At 44.1% G+C, this 22,211-nt stretch overlaps 1 protein-coding gene across 2 annotated transcripts in view; it reads right to left on the bottom strand.

The window, feature by feature from the left end:
* Positions 1-22,211, bottom strand: part of LOC115578710 (growth factor receptor-bound protein 10-like) — a 48,274-nt gene that overhangs the window by 8,867 nt on the left and 17,196 nt on the right. For both annotated transcript variants that reach the window (XM_030411805.1, XM_030411806.1), the window contains exons 5-12: positions 21,848-21,971; positions 9,333-9,489; positions 6,516-6,631; positions 4,268-4,342; positions 3,738-3,875; positions 3,353-3,463; positions 1,025-1,123; positions 850-927 (exon numbers count right to left, since the gene is read on the bottom strand). In XM_030411805.1, the coding sequence (XP_030267665.1) occupies positions 850-927; positions 1,025-1,123; positions 3,353-3,463; positions 3,738-3,875; positions 4,268-4,342; positions 6,516-6,631; positions 9,333-9,489; positions 21,848-21,971 (898 nt within the window). The remainder of the gene's footprint in view (positions 1-849; positions 928-1,024; positions 1,124-3,352; positions 3,464-3,737; positions 3,876-4,267; positions 4,343-6,515; positions 6,632-9,332; positions 9,490-21,847; positions 21,972-22,211) is intronic.

Below are 22,211 nucleotides of genomic sequence, written 5' to 3'. Positions count from 1 at the left end.
CTGTTCTCTAATGTGAAGATTTGCAATTCAACACTGTGAACAACAATTCGATGTTGACCTGCACAGATATATTTGTGTTTTGTACGGCTACTGACATTTGACGCCATCACCATGGGCTCTTGTGAGAGGCTATTTTTCAGACTAATCAATCAAAATAAAAACTGGTACATTAAGTGATAGTAAAAACAACTGTTAGCTGTTGCCCTCATTTCATTACTTCAGACATGATGATTTTGTGATTATATACACTGTAAAGTTCTTAAGTGCGGTACAGTAATGTGACCATAAGTCCTTGATCATAATCTGCTCTTTAAGTCTGTATTATTCAAACAGTAAAAATATTCTCACGTACAAAGTGGACTTAACACACATCATGCTATATTAAACACCTCCTGGTGTGAGGTGATTAGTGTGAAGTATAACACACAACTAAGCATGTTCTTGTTCATTGGGCTTCACTCTTTAATTAACTCTGAGGTTTAGACATTCTGTGTCGGATGTACTTATGTTATAGACTGCTGTTTGTTTCAATGAGCAGTCTGACCTGAGTCGGGACCATAAGCTTTCACTACAGGGCACCACTCCTACCTCATTAACGGTCAACTGCAGCAATGAATGTTTGAATAGAAATACATGTGAGCACTTAACAAATCCTTCACATGTTCAATGGAAAAGTCTAGCCCATGTTGTGTGTTTCCCCTTAAGAGGAGCGAGGCACACGGTGGCCACAGAGTGAACTGGTTCCCAATTCACCATCAGCTGATTAATGGATCTGGATTGGTCTTGGCTGAGTGGGGGCATTAGAGCAGGGTTGTAAGAAGGTGATGATGTCAGAGAGTAGATCCTCACCACAGGCGCTGTGAAAGGCGAGAGGTTAGACTTCCTCTGCTGGGGAACGTTGTAGCTCTGATACAGTACTATCCCATACTGTGAGGACACAAGAGAGGAGAGATGGCGTCAACTCGCGGTTCCATGAGCTGACAAATCATTGCGTGGTAACACCATTTGAAAGTAAAGGAAGTACTTTGAGCAGGCGGAAGGCGGTCATCCAGCAGGTCCTGCTCTGTTCGTCCTCGGCACACAGCATCTTCAGCTCCTTACAGTCACTCCTCACTTTACTGGGCTGTCAATCAAACACAGCACAACACTCATTTAACGGGATGCACAGATCATAGAGATCGAGTCTACTGTCAGTCACACCTTATCATCTCGTCATAGTTTTTCTACTGTTAGCTAGCATTAAAAAGTGTCAGTAATTTAACATTGTCTTTATACCAAGTGTTTGAAATGATACATTATCCACATTTGATGATATCAAAAGCACTGAAACTTTATAAAAAAAAACATCTACAATCATATTTATCAACCCAAGGCGACACAGACATTAAGTATAAATGTGCTGGAAGTTAAAGAATGAAAGTAAGTAGATTTATTCAAGTTATGTACGAATGTACAATTTTTAGGTAACTTTAGATACAAGTTACAGATTACATGCTGCATCAGAGCCAAAAAAAGCAGAATTTCATCGGCAACTGGACAAATAAAATGCTGAATACTGATCCAACAATCAGTTAACCCACACAGCATATATACACACACACACACACACACACACACACACACACACACACACACACACACACACACACACACACACACACACACACACACACACACACACACACACACACACACACACACACGTGATATATGTATTATTTACTCTTACTTGGACTTGATACTTCACTACATTTAATATCAGATACTTATACTCAAGTACTATTCATATGGGTGACTTTCAGTTTTACCAAAGTAATATTTGAACATCTTTACTTTTACTAAAGTATGACTTTTGGGTTTGGGTACTGAGTGTTGGTGTGTGTTCTGTACCAGCTCTGTGTGCAGGTTGTGAAAAAAATCTTCCTTCCTTATTCCTAAGTGCTGTATCGTAGGCAACTGGACTTGTTTCAGTTCCTTGAAGACGTTTCTCCTCTCATCCAAGAGGCTTCTTCAGTTCTGACTAACTGGAGGGGAGCTGCAGGCTTTTAAACTCTGTGTGGGAGTGTCCTTACGGAGTCGTTGAGGACACATGTGAGCTCTGAGTTTCAGAGTTGTTGGGGCCAACCGGTAACCGCTGGGTGTGCCCAGGTGTGAATGGTTGTTAAGCTGTCTGGGGGGCTCAGCACAGCATTGTAAGGTGGGTGCTAAGTAATGTGTTAGGCTTGCATCTTCCTTCCTTGCTCGTTATTTTTTCCTTGGTACCAAAAGAAGTATCAAGTATCGTTTTCTGATGCGCACGTTGTATTGAAGTTTAAAATTCTGGTATCATGACAACCTTTTTAGCAGCTTCAGCCGAGTGTATCTAACTGAACCACATTAATATGACTGCATTAAATAAACCAATTGGTCTTCTGTAGCGTTCAATCTGTATCAGCAGTGATTTCTGTAGTAACTCTTCCTCTGGCATAAAAGTGCAAAACGTGTGTTTTAAAGCTTCACCATCTCTACTTTAAAAAAAAGGTTTTGTTGTTCATAAGTGCAGGATATTGAATCTCTTAAATTACAAGCTTATTTTCCCCATCTACTTGAAACTATTGCGATATTAAAAATGTCTAGATGAGAGTGTCCTCATAACAATAAAGAGAAAATGTCTGGATAGAGCCTTGACCCCATTTTAAACATCTTCACATGAGCAGCTTTTCAGACATTATATCAAAGACTGTAGGCTTGTCAGCTCCTCTGACATTCAATTAATGACATTTAATATATTATACTAAAGTCCTACTAGCAAGGACTTTACCAGCTGCAGAGCAAAGACTTTCTCCTTTTCCCTCGATTAGTAACAAGGACGTTACACACACTGCTCCTCAGATGCGACCTCTCACCGATAAATTTATTCATGTCTCCATAGCAACAATCCAGCCACCCCCAGCTGCCAAGTAAAACCCCTTTACCAAATCCTGCACTGTCACCCCCGCTGACAGCATCTGACACGCCGGCCGTCTAGTGTGTGTGTGTGTGTGTGTGTGAAAGAGGTGAGGGGGTTAGGCGGGCCAGATTCCCTGTACCATTCCGGCTTATCCCACTGGGTTTATCCCAGATCAGCAGGTGACCCAACACGGATAACTCCTGGAGTGGGACACACAGTGCTGAGTGTGTGTTTGAAACCCCCGCTGGGTGGTTTTAACCCTTGTGTCCTCGCAGAGGGGAAGCAGCTTTTATGGAACATCACAAAACACCCAGTCATCCACCTCTGATAGGATGGCTGTGTGATTCAGTTTCTTGATGGGGTTTGAGGGAGTCACTAGACACTAAAATACTGATAAATTACTTGCACTGGTTGCAGTGTTACCTTGATGCAGAACTGGTAATCTGTGGGAGCGTTGTGGAGTTTTCTGCCCGTGATGATGGTGAAGATGTTACTGTCCTCCAGGTCTGACAGCAGTTGCAGGTGTCTGGGCTCCTGTTTAGTTGTGGGGAGGCAAAGAGAAAAGGATGTCAGCAGGAGCATGCAGAAAAGAATGACGGACCGCTTTTAATAATGTAACCTGTTTTAAATGTTTTTTTCACTTGAGCAAATGCAATATTACATTTGAGGGTTAGGGTTAATCAACAGACGCATATTTTACACAAAAAGTTTGACAGTTGTGAAGTACGTCATCTGAAAATTGAGACCAACACCACATTTGATCTCCCCTCATCCAGCTTTCAGAATCAGTGGGGCAGTAATTAATCACCTTGGATGTTCCTTTAGTAGAGTAGTAGAGCCCGGAGCGTCGCAGGAACATGTAGAGTTTCTTCCAGGACTTGCGTCCAGGCTCCTTCAAGTACAAATAGCCCTGAATCTCTGGACAGCTGCTGGAGTTCAGAAAGTTCTGCAAAAATACACAAACAGCATCTATAGGGAACAGTGCTGCAGGGGAACTGATAACATACAGTACATAACATAAATGTTTGTGTTTCTGCGTCCAACATCCTGGGAACTACATGCTCATAGATGTTGTAGAACCCATTTTAAAAAAGGAGTCTGGAGATTGCAGTAACAACACTGAGCGAGTGTAATTAGCCGATTTCAGGAAGCATGTGTGTGACCGTGCATATTTTTGGACAAACAGATGTCCTCACAAGGATAACAAAAAAAAAATCCTCAGTGAGAGCATATTCGCTTTCTATCTTTAAGGGTGGCTACTTTCGAGTGAGGATGCAGGATTAAATTGGCGTTTACATTAAGCATCGCATGTGTCCCAACACTGAGTCATCGTCCCACCTGTAAGAGCTGTGACTGAGGGATTGAGCCGTCAGACTCCTGACACCAAGCCACCATCTGTTCCGGAAAAAAGTTCTGAATGGAAAAACACAGAGAGAGAGAGAGAGAGAGAGAGAGAGAGAGAGGCCGACAATGAGTGAGAGACTGAGAGAGAGAGAGAGAGAGAGAGAGAGAGAGAGAGAGAGAGAGAGAGAGAGAGAGAGAGAGAGAGAGAGAGAGAGAGAGAGGCACTAGAAACCACTTAGTGCATATGCAAGCTCAGACTGGGGTAGTGTTTCTCTATGTAGAATACATCTCTCTTGTGTGTGTGTGTGCGAGTCTGATGAGCACAAGGACTCTGAGACAAAGTGGCGGGGGTGAGAGGTAGAGAGAGAGAGTGTAAGAGAGAGGGCACTGGGAGTAGATGCAGTATGATCTCACCCGCTGATGTAATCCCCTTTAGCCAGCAGCGCTACTCTTAGCGTGATTGACAGGCCGCGGCCAGCACTCTGGTGTTTTACTGTGCTCATTACCACAGCGCTGAGGTCACCTGCTGGCTCTGACACACACCTAAATCACTGCGGCAATAACGTTCCTCTATACCGGGCCAGCGCGTAACGGCAGGGCCCCATGCTGAGTCCACATCAGCAAAAGATGCCACGCAAACCGGCTGTCGCCAACTCGTTGGCTGTCACAGGCAGGTTTGTGTCCTTAAAATGATGAACAGCTTTGCTTTTCAGATTGTAGCTCACGCTGTTACCCAGAGAGACTTAGAGCGAGTGCAAAATGAGCTTCAGCTTCCACAAAACCAGAAAGATGAAAGGAATTAACAAACATACCTGACATATATACTGTTTTACAGTTGGATAATAATTTACTCAAAGTTAACGATAGTCTTAATATATTGTTTTTGATGATCGGTCACTAAAACTAACTTATTTGTTTGTGATCAAATCTCAGCATTTCAACATACAACATTCCCATCAACCCAAGGTGCAGGCGAGTCTCTTGCATGATTTAGCAACTTTTTTCTGACCCTCTCATCAACTTTTTTTCTAAAAAGCGACACGGGACAATTTCAGTGACATATTCAAACCATCAGGGAAAAAGGCGAGAAAAATATTCTATTATTGTTATCCATTCGCATGAATGCTGCTCAGAGTGAGCAGAGAAACAGCAGGCCACGTCGGGGTCTCTCCCCCTCCTCCTGCACCAGGGCTGTCTGTAAGTGTGGACAGGAGGACACTGCAGGAGCGGGAGTTCATTTGTCGTGACTTTCTAGGTTACACTGGCGCTCTCATTCTGACAGTCCTGCAGATTTTTTTATTTCTAATATACAATGCCCCTGTGGTGAGTTAGTATTAATCTGGCTAAAGATATGTGTATCTCACCTGCCTGTGATATGGTTTTAAGTAAAATCTCCCTCACTGCCACCGACAGAACTCCGAAGCTTTGCAGCAACGACCGCAGGATGTCAGCAACATGCAAAATGCTGGCTAGTTTCATTTGACATTCAGGAGCTGTGCCTTGTCGTCAACACCAAACAAAAGTATCAGAGGGATGCTGCTAACTGCTGCTAACTTTAGCTGCTAGTTAGCTTAGTTAGCACAGGAGCTGTGGGCCACCATCATCTTGTTAGTTGTACGACACACTTGGAATCATTACTACTTTTGCCGTTAGCATTGCTGTTAACAGATGGGACACTGGCTCAAAGATATACATTTAAATGATTAACTTCATGTCATGAATGTGAGCAACTTAGCTGACTAATGGCTTCACAACACTAAACACAGTTAACGAGCATGGTGAACATACCTGCCACAGTTTGGCATGTTAGCACAGCCACTGTTCGTCAATCATGAGCATGTTAGCAGGACATTAGCTGCATTAGCTTGAAGAACCAAACGGAGCCTCAAACTGCTGTTAGCGTGGCTTTAGACTTTCTATCTTCATGTGACTAAAATAAGTATTTAGAGGCAAAAGTAATTTTTGGAGCACTACACAGACTTCAGCAATTCACCTAGTAAACATATTCTTGTGGAAACGCTGAGCTGCTGTAATTTTTGGCTAAAAACAATCAAATATTTAGGTTTTGAATGTCAGCATGAAATTTCAGCTATCAGCAGCTCCAGTCCAAAAATATCAAGGCTGAACACCAGCTGTGTGTGTCTGTGTGTGTGTGTATGGCAAACAGTGTGTGGGTGTGAGAGGCTGCGTGCTAAACCGAAGCAGGCGCAGAAATTTGTTTTAAGGGATGCAAGAGACTCACCAGGGGGTTCCTGAAGAATTCATATTTGGCATAGTTCTTCCTGAAGAGGAATTTACTGTCGCTGCTCATGGAGGCTTGAACCTGAACCACCAGCTCGTGGTCCTCCAGACATCTCTCTGAATGAGGGCACAGACACACAGAGTTAGTCACAGGGTTATCTTTGTATGGTCCTCTGGGATGTACTGTAGCTGGAGGCAAAAACACATCCGATTTTTAAATCAATGTTGACTGCTTGAAGGCTTATTCACGCGTTTAAAATTGGAATTCATTTGGATTTTTGATTGAAACTGGGTTCAAAGAATCTATTCAGAAATCCAAATGTAAGCATTTCAACAACGCAATTTACATGCTAATTATAGTTCCACTGTTCCATTGTTCTTTTTTTAGGGCTGATCTGCTGCATAACAAGCAGCTCTTTGGCATGCATTTCCTCTCCCACTTCATTTTTACTTCTCTTTTTAATATTCTGAGATGTCCTTGTCAACAGAGGACCTTGTTCAATGTAAACTGTTTCGAACAGTGTCCTCTAACAACAGGAGACACAACAACTTTTTGATGTGTTAGGACATAAAGTCCTAATATAAATCAGTTGAATGTTACCTAGTCACTTATCTACTTCACAAAGGTTATTGGTATACATCTGAGAAATGTTGTCTAGTACACAGTTTACCTTCTTCAGCTAAATTCATACAGTAAATAGTGGAAGTCATATTTAGTGTAGTGTGTACCTAATAGAATACTGCCTGAACATTAAAATGAAGCATAAACCGATTTGATAGCATTCATTTATTAAAATCATCACTGGAGGTAATAACGGGAGGCAATAGTTCACCTTCCTCCTCTATTCACCCCTGCATCAACCGGTTACACTATCGTATACAATGACACAGCAAGAACAAATCGCCTGTTACTAAGAGACGGGCATGGGAGTAAGAGGTTAACTGAGGAGGGGCCGTGAAGAGAAGAGGCACAGTGAGGCAGGGAGGGAGGAAGTGAAGGTGGAGAGGAGAAGTGGTATGAGATGGAGAGGAGGGGAGGAGGAGGAGGAGAAGGAGGAGGTGGTGGGGAGGGGGGCATTGCAGGAAGATGATGTCATGTATTTAGGCTGATTGCTGAGAGCGGCGAAGCCATAAGCAAAGTACAAGCCACAGACAAACACACAACCACACATTAAGAGCTCACACAGGCCTAACCTGCTCACTGTTCACCACACAGGGCCGATGACTTTCTCTATGTGTGTGTGTGTGTGTGTGTGTGTGTGTGTGTGCATCTGTTCTCCTCTCTCTCGAAGTTGAAGGCATATGATCTCAGAGTAAGGCCGATTAGAAATTGATAGCGACAGGATGTTCCAGTTCTGCGTGAATGGACACACACACACACACACGCACGCACGCACGCACACACACACACGTGAAATGAGAGCAATGAAGGTTTTAGTACTAATTCTGCCTTTCAGATTAACCCACAAAGTCTGGTTTTATTTACACACACACACACACACACACGCACACACACACACACACACACACACACACACACAGGGAGGATGAGGCACTATATACACACATATTTTGGTGAAACTGTGGTCACTTTTCTTGCTAAAAATGTATTCTGGCTGCAGTTTCGGGGTGGACAGACTTTTCTAAGTGTGTGCATGTGTCTTTTTATGTGTGTGTGTGTGTGTGTGCACGCGCTGGCTACCAGCAGGGGAATTTCCTGTGGAGGGCTAAGGAAAGATTGATTGGCTAGCAAGGCTAGGGGCTCGTCCGACAGAGGACCACGATTGGTTCCCCTCAGCTCTGGTATGACGCTAAGTCCAGGCCTCTCTCTCCGCCCTTCCCCCCCTCGATCTCTCCCCCCTCTGTCTCTCTTCCCCTCTCCCTTCATCTCTCTCTCTCTTTCCTTCCCTCCCTCTCCTCACCTCACATTCCATCTCTCCAGTGCACTTTTTTCCAGAAACGCAGATCAAGCAGCAACGCACAAAGCGATCCTTTGACTCTAAAAATACGACTCGGGAGTCGGAAAGCCTCATCGAGGACAAAGACGGACCCAGGGAGAAAAAAAATTAAGAAAATAAATAAAGCTTCAAAGGGAGACACAGCAAAAGTGAAGAAACAAATGCACGAGTCTTGTGTTTTTCTATTTTTTCCCCTCTTCCCCCCCCCCCCCCCGTGAATTATTGGAAGGGAACAGGCATGCGAGCAGAACATGGAAAATGTTTAATCCTACGACCACCACACCTCCCTCCCGGAGCTGTATAGAAAGCATACGAGCACTCGTGCTATGCCCAAGTGAACATACACACTGAGGGTTTACACACCACAGTATAGCCAGCCATGCAGAGACACACAAAAGAGGTATAGACACAGACACATATACAGCTGACATATATATCTATAGAAAACCATATTGTGATGTAGAGGAAGCCTGCATTTTACTCTTCTTTTCACCTGCAGAATGGCTTTTATGCACTTTCTCAAGGCTAATATGAATCTTCATGACATATTTTCTCGGCATGCATCACAGTTTGTGGTGTAAAAATCATGCTTGCTACGGAAAGACACGACAGAGCAAGAGCAAAAATATGTGTTCTTTTTGTTAAATATAACTGATAACGTAACAGATTCTTCTCACATTTTTGTAGGTTAGCCTTACAGGATGTGATAATGCTGTTTACCACTCTTTGATAAATTGTTCCATCATTGCATATAACCAATGCACAAAAGTAGAATCTCTCAGCGAATTAATACCGTAAACATAGACGCGAGTGTTTGCCAAATCCGTGCAAGGTTGAGCACACACAAAACACAACCTTACCAAGGCCAAGGATGGGGTGGTGCTCCACCAGTGTCCAGGCGTTGTCGTCTAGACAGTGGCTCTTGTAGACCAGGAGCTGGCAGACGTCTCTGGCTGTCATGTCTGCGGGGATCTCCACCACTTTACCGGCCCCATCTTCGCTCCAAACCTTCACTATCTGAAAACACAAGGGGGGTAACAATGAGGGTATGTTCATATGAGCAGTGAAGGTCATGTTTTCACAGGCTGGGGAAAGTCTAAGAACAGTCGAAGGCGAGACTCCTCCTGACTCGCTTTCGGAATTTTGAATCGGCCGAGAAAAGGGAGAATTTAACAGATCAGTGGCTACATTTACCTCCATAACCAGGTGCTTTGTCAAGTCCACTCTTTAAAAGTCCGGTTCACATTATCACTCGAACATGGGAAGCGCTTTAAAAAAAAAAAAAAAAAAAAAAAAAGGATGACGTCCAGGAAAGGTCGATTGGCCCCTGCGCTCTCAGTTCAACCCTTTTGTCCACAGCTCAACCAAACTTACTTACACGCACATCCAAGAGTACGCATGTAAACCTGCTTGCACACAGACCAAAATGACACGTTTCCTGTCACATGCGAGAAAATCCACAGTCGGAAAACTACCACATATTCACACTTTGACAGCGAAATAACCCCGTGCATCAACACATATTGCATTTTGCCCTTAAAAATATCAGTGCCTGGAGCAGCACGCGGGTACAGTTTAAGGCTGGAGGACCTGCCATTGTTGCGCCATTTTGAACCAGTTTCGCCAAGTGCCCAAAGCGACATTTAAACTGGGTGTAATTTCGCCTTCTCTGGGAGTGTTGCTCCACAGATAACCACAGACCAGCTGCTTCACACCACTGTATGAGCACATTCACACAACCACACACACACACGACATGGAGAGGTCGCTCTTACATGCAGCGTAACACACAAACACGCATGAATCGGAGCAAATAAACATCAGAAAGTGGCTGCGAACCACAAAGACGCAGATTATCTTCCATGTATCAGGGAGAAATTGCATGTATGTGTGTGTTTGTATGTATCCTCACACACCCCTCTCCACGGCTTGGATTCTGCTGCCCTGTACTTCACACAAAACCACCAGGGAGCAACTGTTGAAAATCACATGAAACACAAAGCTGGTGATGGGCGAGAGCTGGAGGGTGGGGGTACGGAAAATTAAGTCGAACAATGGCACTGCGAGGTGGCAACCCACTAAAACACCGAAAAACGACAGCAGCACTGGCCTAGAAATGACACAAAACACCAGAAGCACCAGCACGGCGACTACGAAATCCGACCAGAAACAACGTCACAGCGCTCAGTGCCCTGCAGAGCCTGAAGACTCCCTCCGCTCTCCCCACACACCCCCATGAAAGAAAAAAGTAATTTCATGACGCATGAGTTTTGTTTGAGAAAAGTTTTTGCAAACATCGAGGGCTCCAAATGCAAAGATCCTCGTCCCTGCGAGCTCGCGCACACAACTACAAACACACACGCACAGCTCACAAAGCACATCCAGAAGAGAAAGGAACACATACGCACACACAAGTCTCTTACCTCCACAGCCTGAAAGAGGCAACAGTCTGGAGAGCAGGATGGCATTTTCACACTGAGACGCTCTCCAGTGACACAGAGAGACAGGGAGAGAGAGAGGAGGGGGGGGGAGAGAGAGAGGGAGGAGGAGGAGGAAGAGGAGGAGGAGGGAAGGAAGTCAGGAAGAGAGAGAGGGAGGGACAGATTGGCAAGGAGAATGCAAGAGAGGTAAGAGGGAAGAAGAGGGGGAGGAGGGAGGAAGTGACAGAGGAAGGACGAGAGTGAAAGAGACGGAGCGCGCGCGTGAGAGAGAGACAGTCTGCCCCTTCTTCTCGTGCTGGGCAGCATAAAGGCTGAGCTGCGAGGAGTGGTATGAGCCACCGCTCCGCTCCGCTCCTCTCCTCTCCTCTCTTCTCTTCTCTTTTCCTCTCCTCTCCTCTCCTCTCTCCTCCCCCCTCCTCCTGCTGGATTAACCCAGTGTGGGATTTTTAAACGGTGAGCTGCTACCTGTCACGTACTGTGCACTCTTTTCTTCAGGGCTGCGTTCAAATCCCCTCACCCCGACCACAAAAAAGATCACCGACAGCTCCTTTTACTGATGGCACCGCACCAAAAGTAACAGTCTTTCTCCCTTAAAACACGCCCACAACTCCCCACAACACACACACACACACACACACACACAAACATCCCTTATTCTTATGCATCCACTGACATTTTCTTTGAGCTGCCTGACGGTTTTAATTTCTACCCCCTCCCTCTTCCCCTTCTCCTTCTCCTTTTCCTCTTCCTCCTCCTCCTCCTCGTCCTCCTCAGCTGCATGTGAAATACTATTCAAGAGTGTTAGGACCAGAGCAACATGTGTAACGCACACTGGTGGCTTCGGGGTTTGCAGAGGAAGTTGAAAGAAAACAGAGGGGTGATTCGATCTGAAGCCGTATGGATCACATGTCGGGAGTTGGGGCTTTGCTGAAGGGGTCAAGGGAGGGGTAGGGAGGGAGGGGAGGGAGGGGAGGGAGCGACGGGGGGGGGGGGGGGGAGTTGGTTGCTCAGCAAATCTGCCCAGCCTCGGGAGAGGTAGACAGAGAGAGAGAGAGAGAGAGGGAGAAGGAGATAAAGAAAAAGAAAAGGGAGGGTAAAGGTGAGATGAATAGAGAAAGAAAAAAAGAGCGAGAGCTATAGAGGAATGTCAGTAATGCAATACTGAGTCATAATCAGGCTCATGTGTAGCGCGCAGGCCAACCCAGCTGGCCCCTTAATACAGTGTGCATGAGAACTATGAGCTGTACACACACACAGACAGACACACACAGGCAGACACACACACACACACACACACACACACACACAGAAGAAGAAGACAAAATGTTAACTATGACAACCAGCTCCAGCAGTTTTTCGACTTTACTGCTGGACTTTTTCCTCCAGTCGCACGCAGCAGTTTTGCAGCCGTCTGGGGAGCAGTGTGCCATTGGGCTCTAAGTGAGTTTGTGTGTGTGTGTGTGTGTGTGTGTGTGTGTGTGTAGATAATGCACTTTCATGTATGTGATGAGCATATGTGAAAGGCAATATGGGTGCGGGGACAGATGACAAGCTCACTTTGCGCGCCAACTTTTCCTCCTTTAATCTTAACTCCTTCAAATCTTCGGCCAGTGTCTCTTTATTTCTTTACCAAGTTTTATCTTTACATGATGAAATTCAATTCACCTTGGCTTGTTCCTCCCCCCTCTGTCTTCCCCTCCCCCACTTCCTCCTTATTCTCTCACTCCACCAGAGGAGGGTGAGGGGTGGAAATGTACAGGGTTATTGGTCTCATATGCTGCTTATAACGACACACACACACACACACACACACACACACACACACACACACACACACACACACACACACACACACACACACACACACACACACACACACACTAAGAGGGTTTGGAGCCACACCATATTGGATTGAAGGGTCATGGGCAGACACCTGCAGGCCTATAAACAAAGAGAGGCGTGCACACACACAGTATGTACAGGGCAGGGTCAGAGGTCAAACACAATAATCTGTGCCAGGGTCAGACCCACTTGACCAAGAGGTTTATGGGCCCCTAAACCTATCAGGCTATACACACACACAAACACACACACACACACACACACGCACGCACGCACGCTAGCATGAGTGATCTGGTTGTTCTAAGCCAGAGCAGATCTATTCCACAGTAATACGACCCGCTGATTGTAAAAGCAATCTTGATTCATTCAGAGTGGAGGAGGCAGCAGGGGCAGAGCGAGTGATGGCCACTATCTTTTATGTATATATATTTTTTTTTACATGATAGGTCTTCATGGTACAACTGAATTTAACATGTAATGTAGAGAAAAGGTTAACATGGATCTAATTGTTCTGTCTATTAAAGGTAAATGCTAGTTGTGCTTGCTACTGGCTATTTACTGATACGAAACAGGTTTTGAAGATGTGAAAGCTGCCTTTGTAAGATTTTTGAATGCAATATTGCACTCAATTTCAATGTTTTTGTCATAGCAAAGCAAAATGAACGGAAATGAATGACTACTTAAGTGTAAAATTTAAAAATCTCAAATTATGGTACGTTTTCAAAAATAATTACTTGTAGTCGGCTAGAAATATGCTGAATGCAGTGCGACAAATGGATGAGGAGGTATGTGTTTCCGGCTGATTATTAGCTCATGTGCTTCATGCTAACTTTAGCATGCATGTTGATTAATCGTTTTAGGTGGCCAAGGATGGTATTCGTCCCTGTGATAAAAAAAACAACAACAAGGAAGTGCCAAATGCCACTCAAAACCATGTTGACACGCTCAGGACTTAAAATACAGTGAGCGATGATTATGTGCTGCCCAGTGATTCTTAGTTTTATGATCTTGCATCACTGACCACCTTTAAAGGAGACATATTATGTTTATCATCAGGTTTCTTATCTTATTTTGGGTTACTACTAGAGTAGGTGTGCATGCTTTTTTTAAGCCCGCCCCCTACTTTCTGGAATACCCAGTCTGCTCTGATTGGTCAGCTCACACACGCCTGAGACAGCACTGCACCCAACAACAGAGCAGCTGTTCTACATCAATTCGTATGTGCCTGACTAGCTGATAGGCAAACACTACGCAAATGTCTAACATGGTGACGTGATGTGACGCCACAAAGTCACAGAATTAAAAGGTGAGACTACTCATGAGGCATTTCAGGAGCAGTTTGATCTTTTTCACTTTCAGAGTTTTTAGCAACCACTGTATTGGAGGGTGAGATGAGGGGTATTCAGTTGGTTGCAATCTGCAACCACAAATCTAGATGCCACTAAATATCACAAACTGGAAGTCTACACAGTGTGTATATGCCACTTTTGGGTACGGAGTCAGTGTGACAGATGTTATGATTTGATCTCAACTAACTCTTGAGTAATCTTCCTGGCTCATTAGCTACTAAAGGCTAAGCGCTAACTTTATCTGCCTGTCGTTTGGTGCTGAGCAGTTGAGATTAGGGCTGAACGATATGGACAAAATTTCATATCTCGATATTCATGCCAGATATCTCGATATCGATACGATACGATACGATACGACTACGGGTACGGTGAAAACCAAGCATTTTTCAGAAAAATAAAGAGATTATTTTAAGCCATATACAAATGGTTGACAGAGAAATCTTAACTAAATAATCACAAACCCACTACAGAGACAAATATATTTGAAGTAACAACAGTAAAGGGAGGGAGAAGATCAAACGAACTATGTGCATTTTTACAAGATGAACGATGACATCCTAATCTGGAGAGAAAGAGTGAGAGTGAAGATTGAGACTCAGCAGCTTCAGGCGGCTGCACAGGCCCGGCCGGCCCCCACACACACACCGGCCTGCCGCCTGTGCAGCCGCTCAGGAGGGCAGAGGAGCCGTGGACTGCGATGACTCTGAGCAGCAGGAGAATTATAATATAATATATTTCTCGCCTTTCCCCTGATGATCTGAATAAGTTGCAAAATGTGTTGCTAGTCGCTTTTTAGAAATAAAGTCGCTAAGAGGGTCTGAAAAGTCGCTAAACTAGCTAGAAAGTCGCCAAGTTGTGTGGGCGTCTCAGTCTCCGTCTCCCTCACTCCCGCCCTCGTATGTTTGTCAATGGTTGGCTTCAGCTGTCGATCCACAGCAAGCATGAAATAAGGTTTGTGGTTGGCTGGCCTTAGCGGTGCATTCAAGGGCAATCGTGAAAAGGATGTTTGTTGTGACTGCCAGAGCTGTATGTGCAGGGCGAGCGGGGTCATCTATATCGTTTATATCGTTGCTTTTTCGATATAAATATCTTGAATGTTCATATCTAGATATAGATACGATAACGATATATCGTTCAGCCCTAGTTGAGATACAGCTGGCTCATCAGAACTTGAGTGGTAAAACTGAACCAAAGTGGGCCATAAGGGGGGACTCTCGTGATGCTTTTGTTTAGTCATTTTTTCCATTATCAATCTAAGATTACTGACTGGTATGCTTTAATATCATAGACTTTGAGATGGATCCATAATCCATAACTAGTCTGTTACTGATGACATAGTAAAAGGTTATATGAAGTGCCAGTTCTGCAATTGGGGTGACCTTTTAACTTGACTCGTGTAAATGGCTAATGATATTAAACAAGCATCTGATTCTTACATTATGCAAAAACTGAAGAAATTATAATACCAGTTGCAAACCTCCAAATGATAGCAGGCGTCTGGGGAAGGCTTCCTTCACAGACTAACACACCCTTCACTAATGTCTGCATTTGAACACTGCTTAGTGGTGACTTCCCAACCCCGCTCTAGTACAGCATCAGTTGTCTTTCATGTCTGTGAGTGGTCGGGTTTCAAGCCAGACAGAGCTGATTAGCTATGCAGACAGGCCAAACTTAATTTCACCTCGCTGGAGCGCCACGACAAAGCTTCACTGAGTGGCTTCACTTCCCCACCTCCCCACCTCCCCACGACCCAACACTGACACGACGCGTGTGTCTCTCTCTCTCTCTCTCTCTCTCTCTCACACACACACACACACACACACACACACACACACACACACACACACTGACAGATAGAAAGCCTCTAAGAAGACCTCCACCTGCCAGTTCTAGGAATCCCTTCACGTGTTAGTGTCATCCAGAGGTTTCCTAAATAAAGTCATGTGGGCATTGTTGAAATTGATCCAGTAAAACAGAAGATAAATCCAATTTTGATCTGGTAGATATTAAAAATAAAATAAATAAAAGAACTTGGGTTGATTTGGCAGAAAAGTTTACACAGGGATTTATGTTTCTCTGCACAGATCCCATCCACCCATTGATCATCTTTCATCTCATTTGTCTGAGCAGAAAGGACAAAGCTCTCCAACCCCAATTCCACAGCAAAATGAATGCCTGCTGCATAGTTTGGCCATGTACAGGATATCACTCATTGTATCTGAAACAATCCAAAGAAACAAAGAATGTGTCTGAACTCCCTTTACAGTAATATAATTTCATCTCATGTCTGTTCCAAAAGCGTTGTTATAAAAATGGTTTTATCAGTGTTGCAATCAGAACCCGACAATTACGATTTCTGGCTCATAAACTGAAAGAATGTTACATCAAAGCTCCGACTTCCCTTAATCATTATCTGGTTGTAGTTGTTGTAGTAGTTTGTCATTTAAAGCTTATACTCTGTTGAACAGACTTTCACGGCTATCTTCTTAGCACATGCACCTGATTTGCAGTGGTTCAGCAGACCATTGCGTGCAGAAGTACATCAGCTGACCACAGACAGAGGGGGAGGTAGGAGTCCTTAACAGAGAGTGTGTGTGACTCAGAGCTTTAGTCTTCAATTTGTTTTTAATGACACTGCTACAGTATGAACAGCTGAAGCTCATACAAAATAAATAGTATTTAAATATTTGTCAGCTATTACAACTTGCGTGTGTTCAAGCAATTAGAGTCGCCATTAAAAACCGCATACAAAGTTATAATCAAACATTATTATCAAACCACTAAACACGGGACACTGTTGTTTTCAGAATCATTAAGAACAGCTGTAGCACTATATTATTAATACAACACATCCATAATGTGCCAAAACAGGGGTACAAATCTTGTACATCAAACAGGTCATGAACATGTATCAGAGATCAAAGAACCTGAAAACAAGAGCCCACAAAGAGCAGTGATATGTGTTCTGTGACGGTGTCTTATGACACAATGTGATTTGAGCTAATGGCGAAAAACATTATGTTAACATGCTCATGTTGGGGCTCAGTAAACTAGCCTCCCAGTGACCACGGCTGGACACCAGACTGTGACTGAACCCGGCGTCTGAGACCCGAGGACTGAAGACAATACCATGGTGATTTACAACGGCTCTGACCCGGACTATAACTTCGGAGACAAGAAGACACAGCAGGCGGAACAGGAGAGGCCAGGGCTAGCTGGTTAGCATGCAAACTTCAGTGGATACCTCTGCAACACAGTATATACATGTCTTTTGCATAACGTCTACACTGTTGCTTCTTTACACACTATTCATAATATTTGTTCATTTTTCAGATGTTTTAAACTAAAATTCTGGCTACATTTTCCAAACCTGATGACGTTAGATGTAAAGTATGTTCAATTCATCTTCTGGTCACCATTAACGCCTGTGCCAATGTTATGGTACTCCATCCAATAGTTGTTCAGACATTTCACTAACAAACACAAATGTAAACCTCATATTGGCACAAGAGGTTAAGTCAGAAGTCATCAGGGTTCATCTTCTGGGAAACATAAAAATTTCCAATAGTGCAATAGCTGAGGTATGTCAGTCTGGATTAAAGTGATGAACCAACCAAACTGACCCATCCCTTCTGAGTTACTGGCATGCCTAAAAAAAGAAAAACACCCCATTGTCTGACAGCAAGTATGACAAATTATGAAAAATTTGTGTCAAATTTCTCAAGCACTGAATATTTCAGTAATCAGACACGGCACAGAATAACAAACCATGAGAAAAAGTCTTTTTCACATCACATTTTTTTCATTAAAACCCTCTTTTCTCTTGCCCTTTTCCACAGGGAGGTCAGAGGTCAGGGTCATTTAAAAAACACTGAACCCAGAGCTGGAGGGAGTTCAGTGTCTTGCTCAAAGCTTCATCAGCAGGGTGGATGCCTGCCAACACGGGGTTTGAACCCAAGACCTTTGTTTGAGAGATTCTCTCTCAAACCACTGGGGCTCCCTGCTTTCCCTGATGTTTGTAATGCTGTGTCGCTGGCCACACATAAAAGCAGGAGTTGCGTTATAGCCGCAGTCATGATGCCAAAGCAAACCCATTCGGCCGGTGATGACAGAACGACCTGACCAAATCATTGTGAAAGCTGGAGTAACAACACTGAACTGTATGGTGCAAGACTGCCACAATTTGCGTGGGAAACTGCTCAGACCACTGAATTAGCTTTAACATCAGCAGCTATCGGTGTCCATGTAAAGAGTTAAACAGGGCCTACCATGACATGGGCATTCCCCTACGCTTGTTTCCAAAATCTGATGGAGATGCAGCGTCATGTTATCTGCTCATTGTAGCCTGTTCATGATACCCTGAGGACAAATCCATTTATCTTATCAAAGGCAACGCAGACCATAAACCTGTCATGTCACGCACATACACAGTTTTACTAGCTCATAATGTAAGCTGTGCATCCCTTTGAAAAAGACTGAAGCTTAGTAAAGAATGTTCAGATTCCAACTCTACAGCTGCAGGGAGAGAGATCCTCTGATAAAACCATGCCAATGCAAATACAATGCAACTATGTCTGTAGACCAACGCACGGCACGTCTGAGAGTCTCGTCTGCATTGTTGTGTAAGCCATTCTCAATGCTCTTCAGACAGGATAACTAAACTGGCCTGCACACTTCCATCCACACATACAGCATCTTCACCGCCTTCACTAGCTGATAGCCTTCCTGATAGCTTACATGTTACACAACATCGCATGCCAACAGAAGCACTGACGACTGGAGCCAGTCTGCCACTGCTCTTGCTGAACTTAAGTGATACGATCAGTGAAGGTTTCATTCAATCAGCTACAGGCTCACCATGGCTCATTTTAAGTATCAGAGTGGATTAAAGTAAATGACGGCTCTACACGCATCCTATGAAAGAGGCAAGTTAATACAGGGAATGGTTAGAAGAGATGTCACAGTCATATAACTCTTCAATCAGACTAAAAAGTCCACAGCCGTGCTGGCAGCTCTGTGGTGCTTTCAGAAACGAGTACTATAACCCGGATAATAGTTAGCATTTTTGCACTTCCGGTTCCCCTTGCCGTGAACTCAGTGGGTTTTCAATTAGATGCCTGAAAGAGATGTTTGGTGACAGACAGGACAGTGAAGTCATGCAACCGCTATGTGTGGATTAACTTTTGGCGACTGCTTTTATGCTCAGAACATTCTAAAAGTGGTGTTCATCTTGCTGAACAAAACATGCAAGTATCATACCCGTGTGTCAGACATATTTTCTGCATTAATCCAAAATTCAATAGGCTTATTGATGCGGGAACCAGGATGATGCCAACTTCTGAGTTAGCCAAAAAAAACAAATCACCCCCCCAGCAGTCTATGCTAACATCAGCATGTTCACAGTGCTAACATACTGATATGCAGAAGGTAATTTTTAAAATGTTCACCATCTAAGCTTAATGTGTTTTCATGAAAATTACCAACATGCAGCTTAATATTATAGAAACATCATTGGTTTATTTGATCAGAAATCAAAGTATTGGACAAATGGAACATTTCAAATGTATCAAAACCTATCCTTCTATTCTGCACCAATATTCGTGGGCAATCATTCCAGTAGATTTCAAGGCAATTTAATCAAAACCACAAATGTGCCCGTTGTGGTGGCACAAGAGTAAGACATGGTTCATCACAGCCCAGAACAGGAAGGCTCTGCAGTAGGTGATTAAAACCACCCACAGCATCATTGGCACCAATCTACAGAGCATCTGCAATATCAGTGAGGTGAGACGTCTGCACTAAGCATAAAGGATACTAAAAGACAACCAGCCACAGTCTGTTCAACCCTGCTGCCATCTGACAAAAGATACAAAAGTATCTGCAGCCACACCACCAGACTACAGGGCAGCTTCTCTCCTCAGACTGTTACTGACCTCCCATGTCTTTGTACAACCCTGTGTTGTAAAATAACAAATTAAATTAACCCAAGACCCTTGATACATCATGGACGTCTCTACAACATTTCAAAGCATTCCATCAAATAGTTATTGGTATATTTCAGTCTGGACTAATGGTACTGTCCCTTGAACCATGCCACTGCCCCAAAAGTTGTGTAACATTTAAGATGTAACATTCTTAGGAATGAATGTATCACTGTCATATTTATTAATGACAGTGCACTAATCAAATTACAGCAAAGATCTTTCTCTACACTGGTGGTTTGGTTTCCCATGATCCCCATCACCTCCAGTCACACATTCATCAGTCTCCTAGCCACCTCCTCTGCTTCCTCAGCCAAAAAGTTTTTTGCTGACGATGATAAACATGATGGAATGTTGGAAGTGATTCTTCCATGCATTTTTACTCTCCTTCCAGCTCAGGCTTTATCGCAGTTCGTGCTGGAAGAATACTACCATCTTCCTGTTTTTGTGCCATTAAGAAGCCGCAAAGAATTTCCTGCCGACCCTAACCTGGTGACATGCCATGAAAAATGCAGGAAAGAAGACGCAAAATGCTGCCAGACCGCAGAGCTATCATCTGTTTTTGAAAAATGAGAGCAGGAATGAGTCATCAATGTCAGATACAAGGCATATGCAAAGCAGCTTTAAAAAAAACTGCAGTCAAAACTGTCTTTCTGCTTAGTACAACAGAATACAAATGCGTTCCATCGCTATCACAAGAGTGATTATTTGCCTTTTTCGGACACACATGACAATAGTTAAATGAAATGGGGCCAAACGAAGATGTTCTGGGAAAGGGACACGATGCAACATTCAGTCAGCTCTCACACACACAAAAGCTCCTTTGTACAACCTGCAAACTTGCGCTCTGACTCCAGACCTTGTGAGATGATGACAACCAAATGCAAAAGTGTGTGTGTGTGCGTTGTGCGTGTGTGTGTGGAGACTGGACCTCAGAAAAGGGTGAGCATCAAAAATAACTTTTATTGTTCAGGGTGGGCATCCTGAAAACATCTTTGAGAGGGGTGGAACATTCCTGGAGCAGGAGGATCTACCGGGGGAAGGAAAGGCAAGGCTATGACACACACACACACACGCGCCAAGAGCCAAAGTTGAGGCGTGTGAACCGGAAATGGGCGCCTGTCTTCCCGGAGCTGGCAGACGGATTCAGAAGGTTCAGAGAGATCCGACCTGCAGACGTTCCCAGCCTATTCCCAGCTCAACTACGGAAGTCTGCACTCTGTCTGCAGCATCCTGGAGACATCGCTCACCTCTCTCCACAGCAAAACATGTCTGTCACTGTGTGTGTGTGTCTGCACATGTGACTGATAATGATGCTTCTAGAATAACACACACTCACACACTCACACACATACAGTCAGATAACCCAGGGTGAGCTGTTGTGTAATGGAAGGAAAGGCTGTACGCAGCCAGCCAGAGTCAACACATTCTGCTCTGTCCTGAACATAACAGGCGGGTCAGCTGGTTTCAACACGCACGCACACACACGCACGCACGCACACACGCATGCACGCACACACACACGTTAAGGTAAGTAAAGGACAACACGATAAAAGACAATAAGATAGATGTCCATGTAATTATTCAACAGTTCAAATACGACAGAAAGTTGCTGACGTTTTTTCCCCCCAAAACAAGCACTGAAAGGCAGCCCATCATTCAGAAACCTTTCAACAGCACCTTCCTCCTCCAGGCAGTTATCGTTTTTAACCTTTGTATACAGTTTGTATGAGTGCAGGTGAGTCGGTGTAGGTGTACTAACGTGGTTTTCAGAGGTCTGTATGGGGCTGAGCACAGGGGAGCCTGCTGGGCTGCAGAGCTCAGGGAAAGGGTTTGGGATGGCTGGCAGGGAGGCTGGACGCAGCTGCTGCTCTTCCTGCAGGCACCTGCAGAGGGAGACACACACACTCATGTCAAAGCCCTCGCTGATCAATGGAAGACTAACATTACTGTTCACATACAGTGTGATTCTGGGTATCATTTGGGTTTTTAGACCAAGAAGTACATATTTCGTTAAAGTTAAAAGTTTCACATTGAATAGTACGGTCTTGTAAAGTTTGTATTAACAAACAGTTGACAATGTATGTTATATTGGCTTATTTTGGTGCTGCTACAATCTAAAAAAG

Source organism: Sparus aurata, chromosome 3 (genome assembly GCF_900880675.1).
Source record: "Sparus aurata chromosome 3, fSpaAur1.1, whole genome shotgun sequence".
Lineage (NCBI taxonomy): Eukaryota > Metazoa > Chordata > Actinopteri > Spariformes > Sparidae > Sparus > Sparus aurata.
The sequence above is the reverse complement of the archived record's forward strand: the minus strand, read 5'-3'. Positions and strand labels throughout refer to the sequence as shown.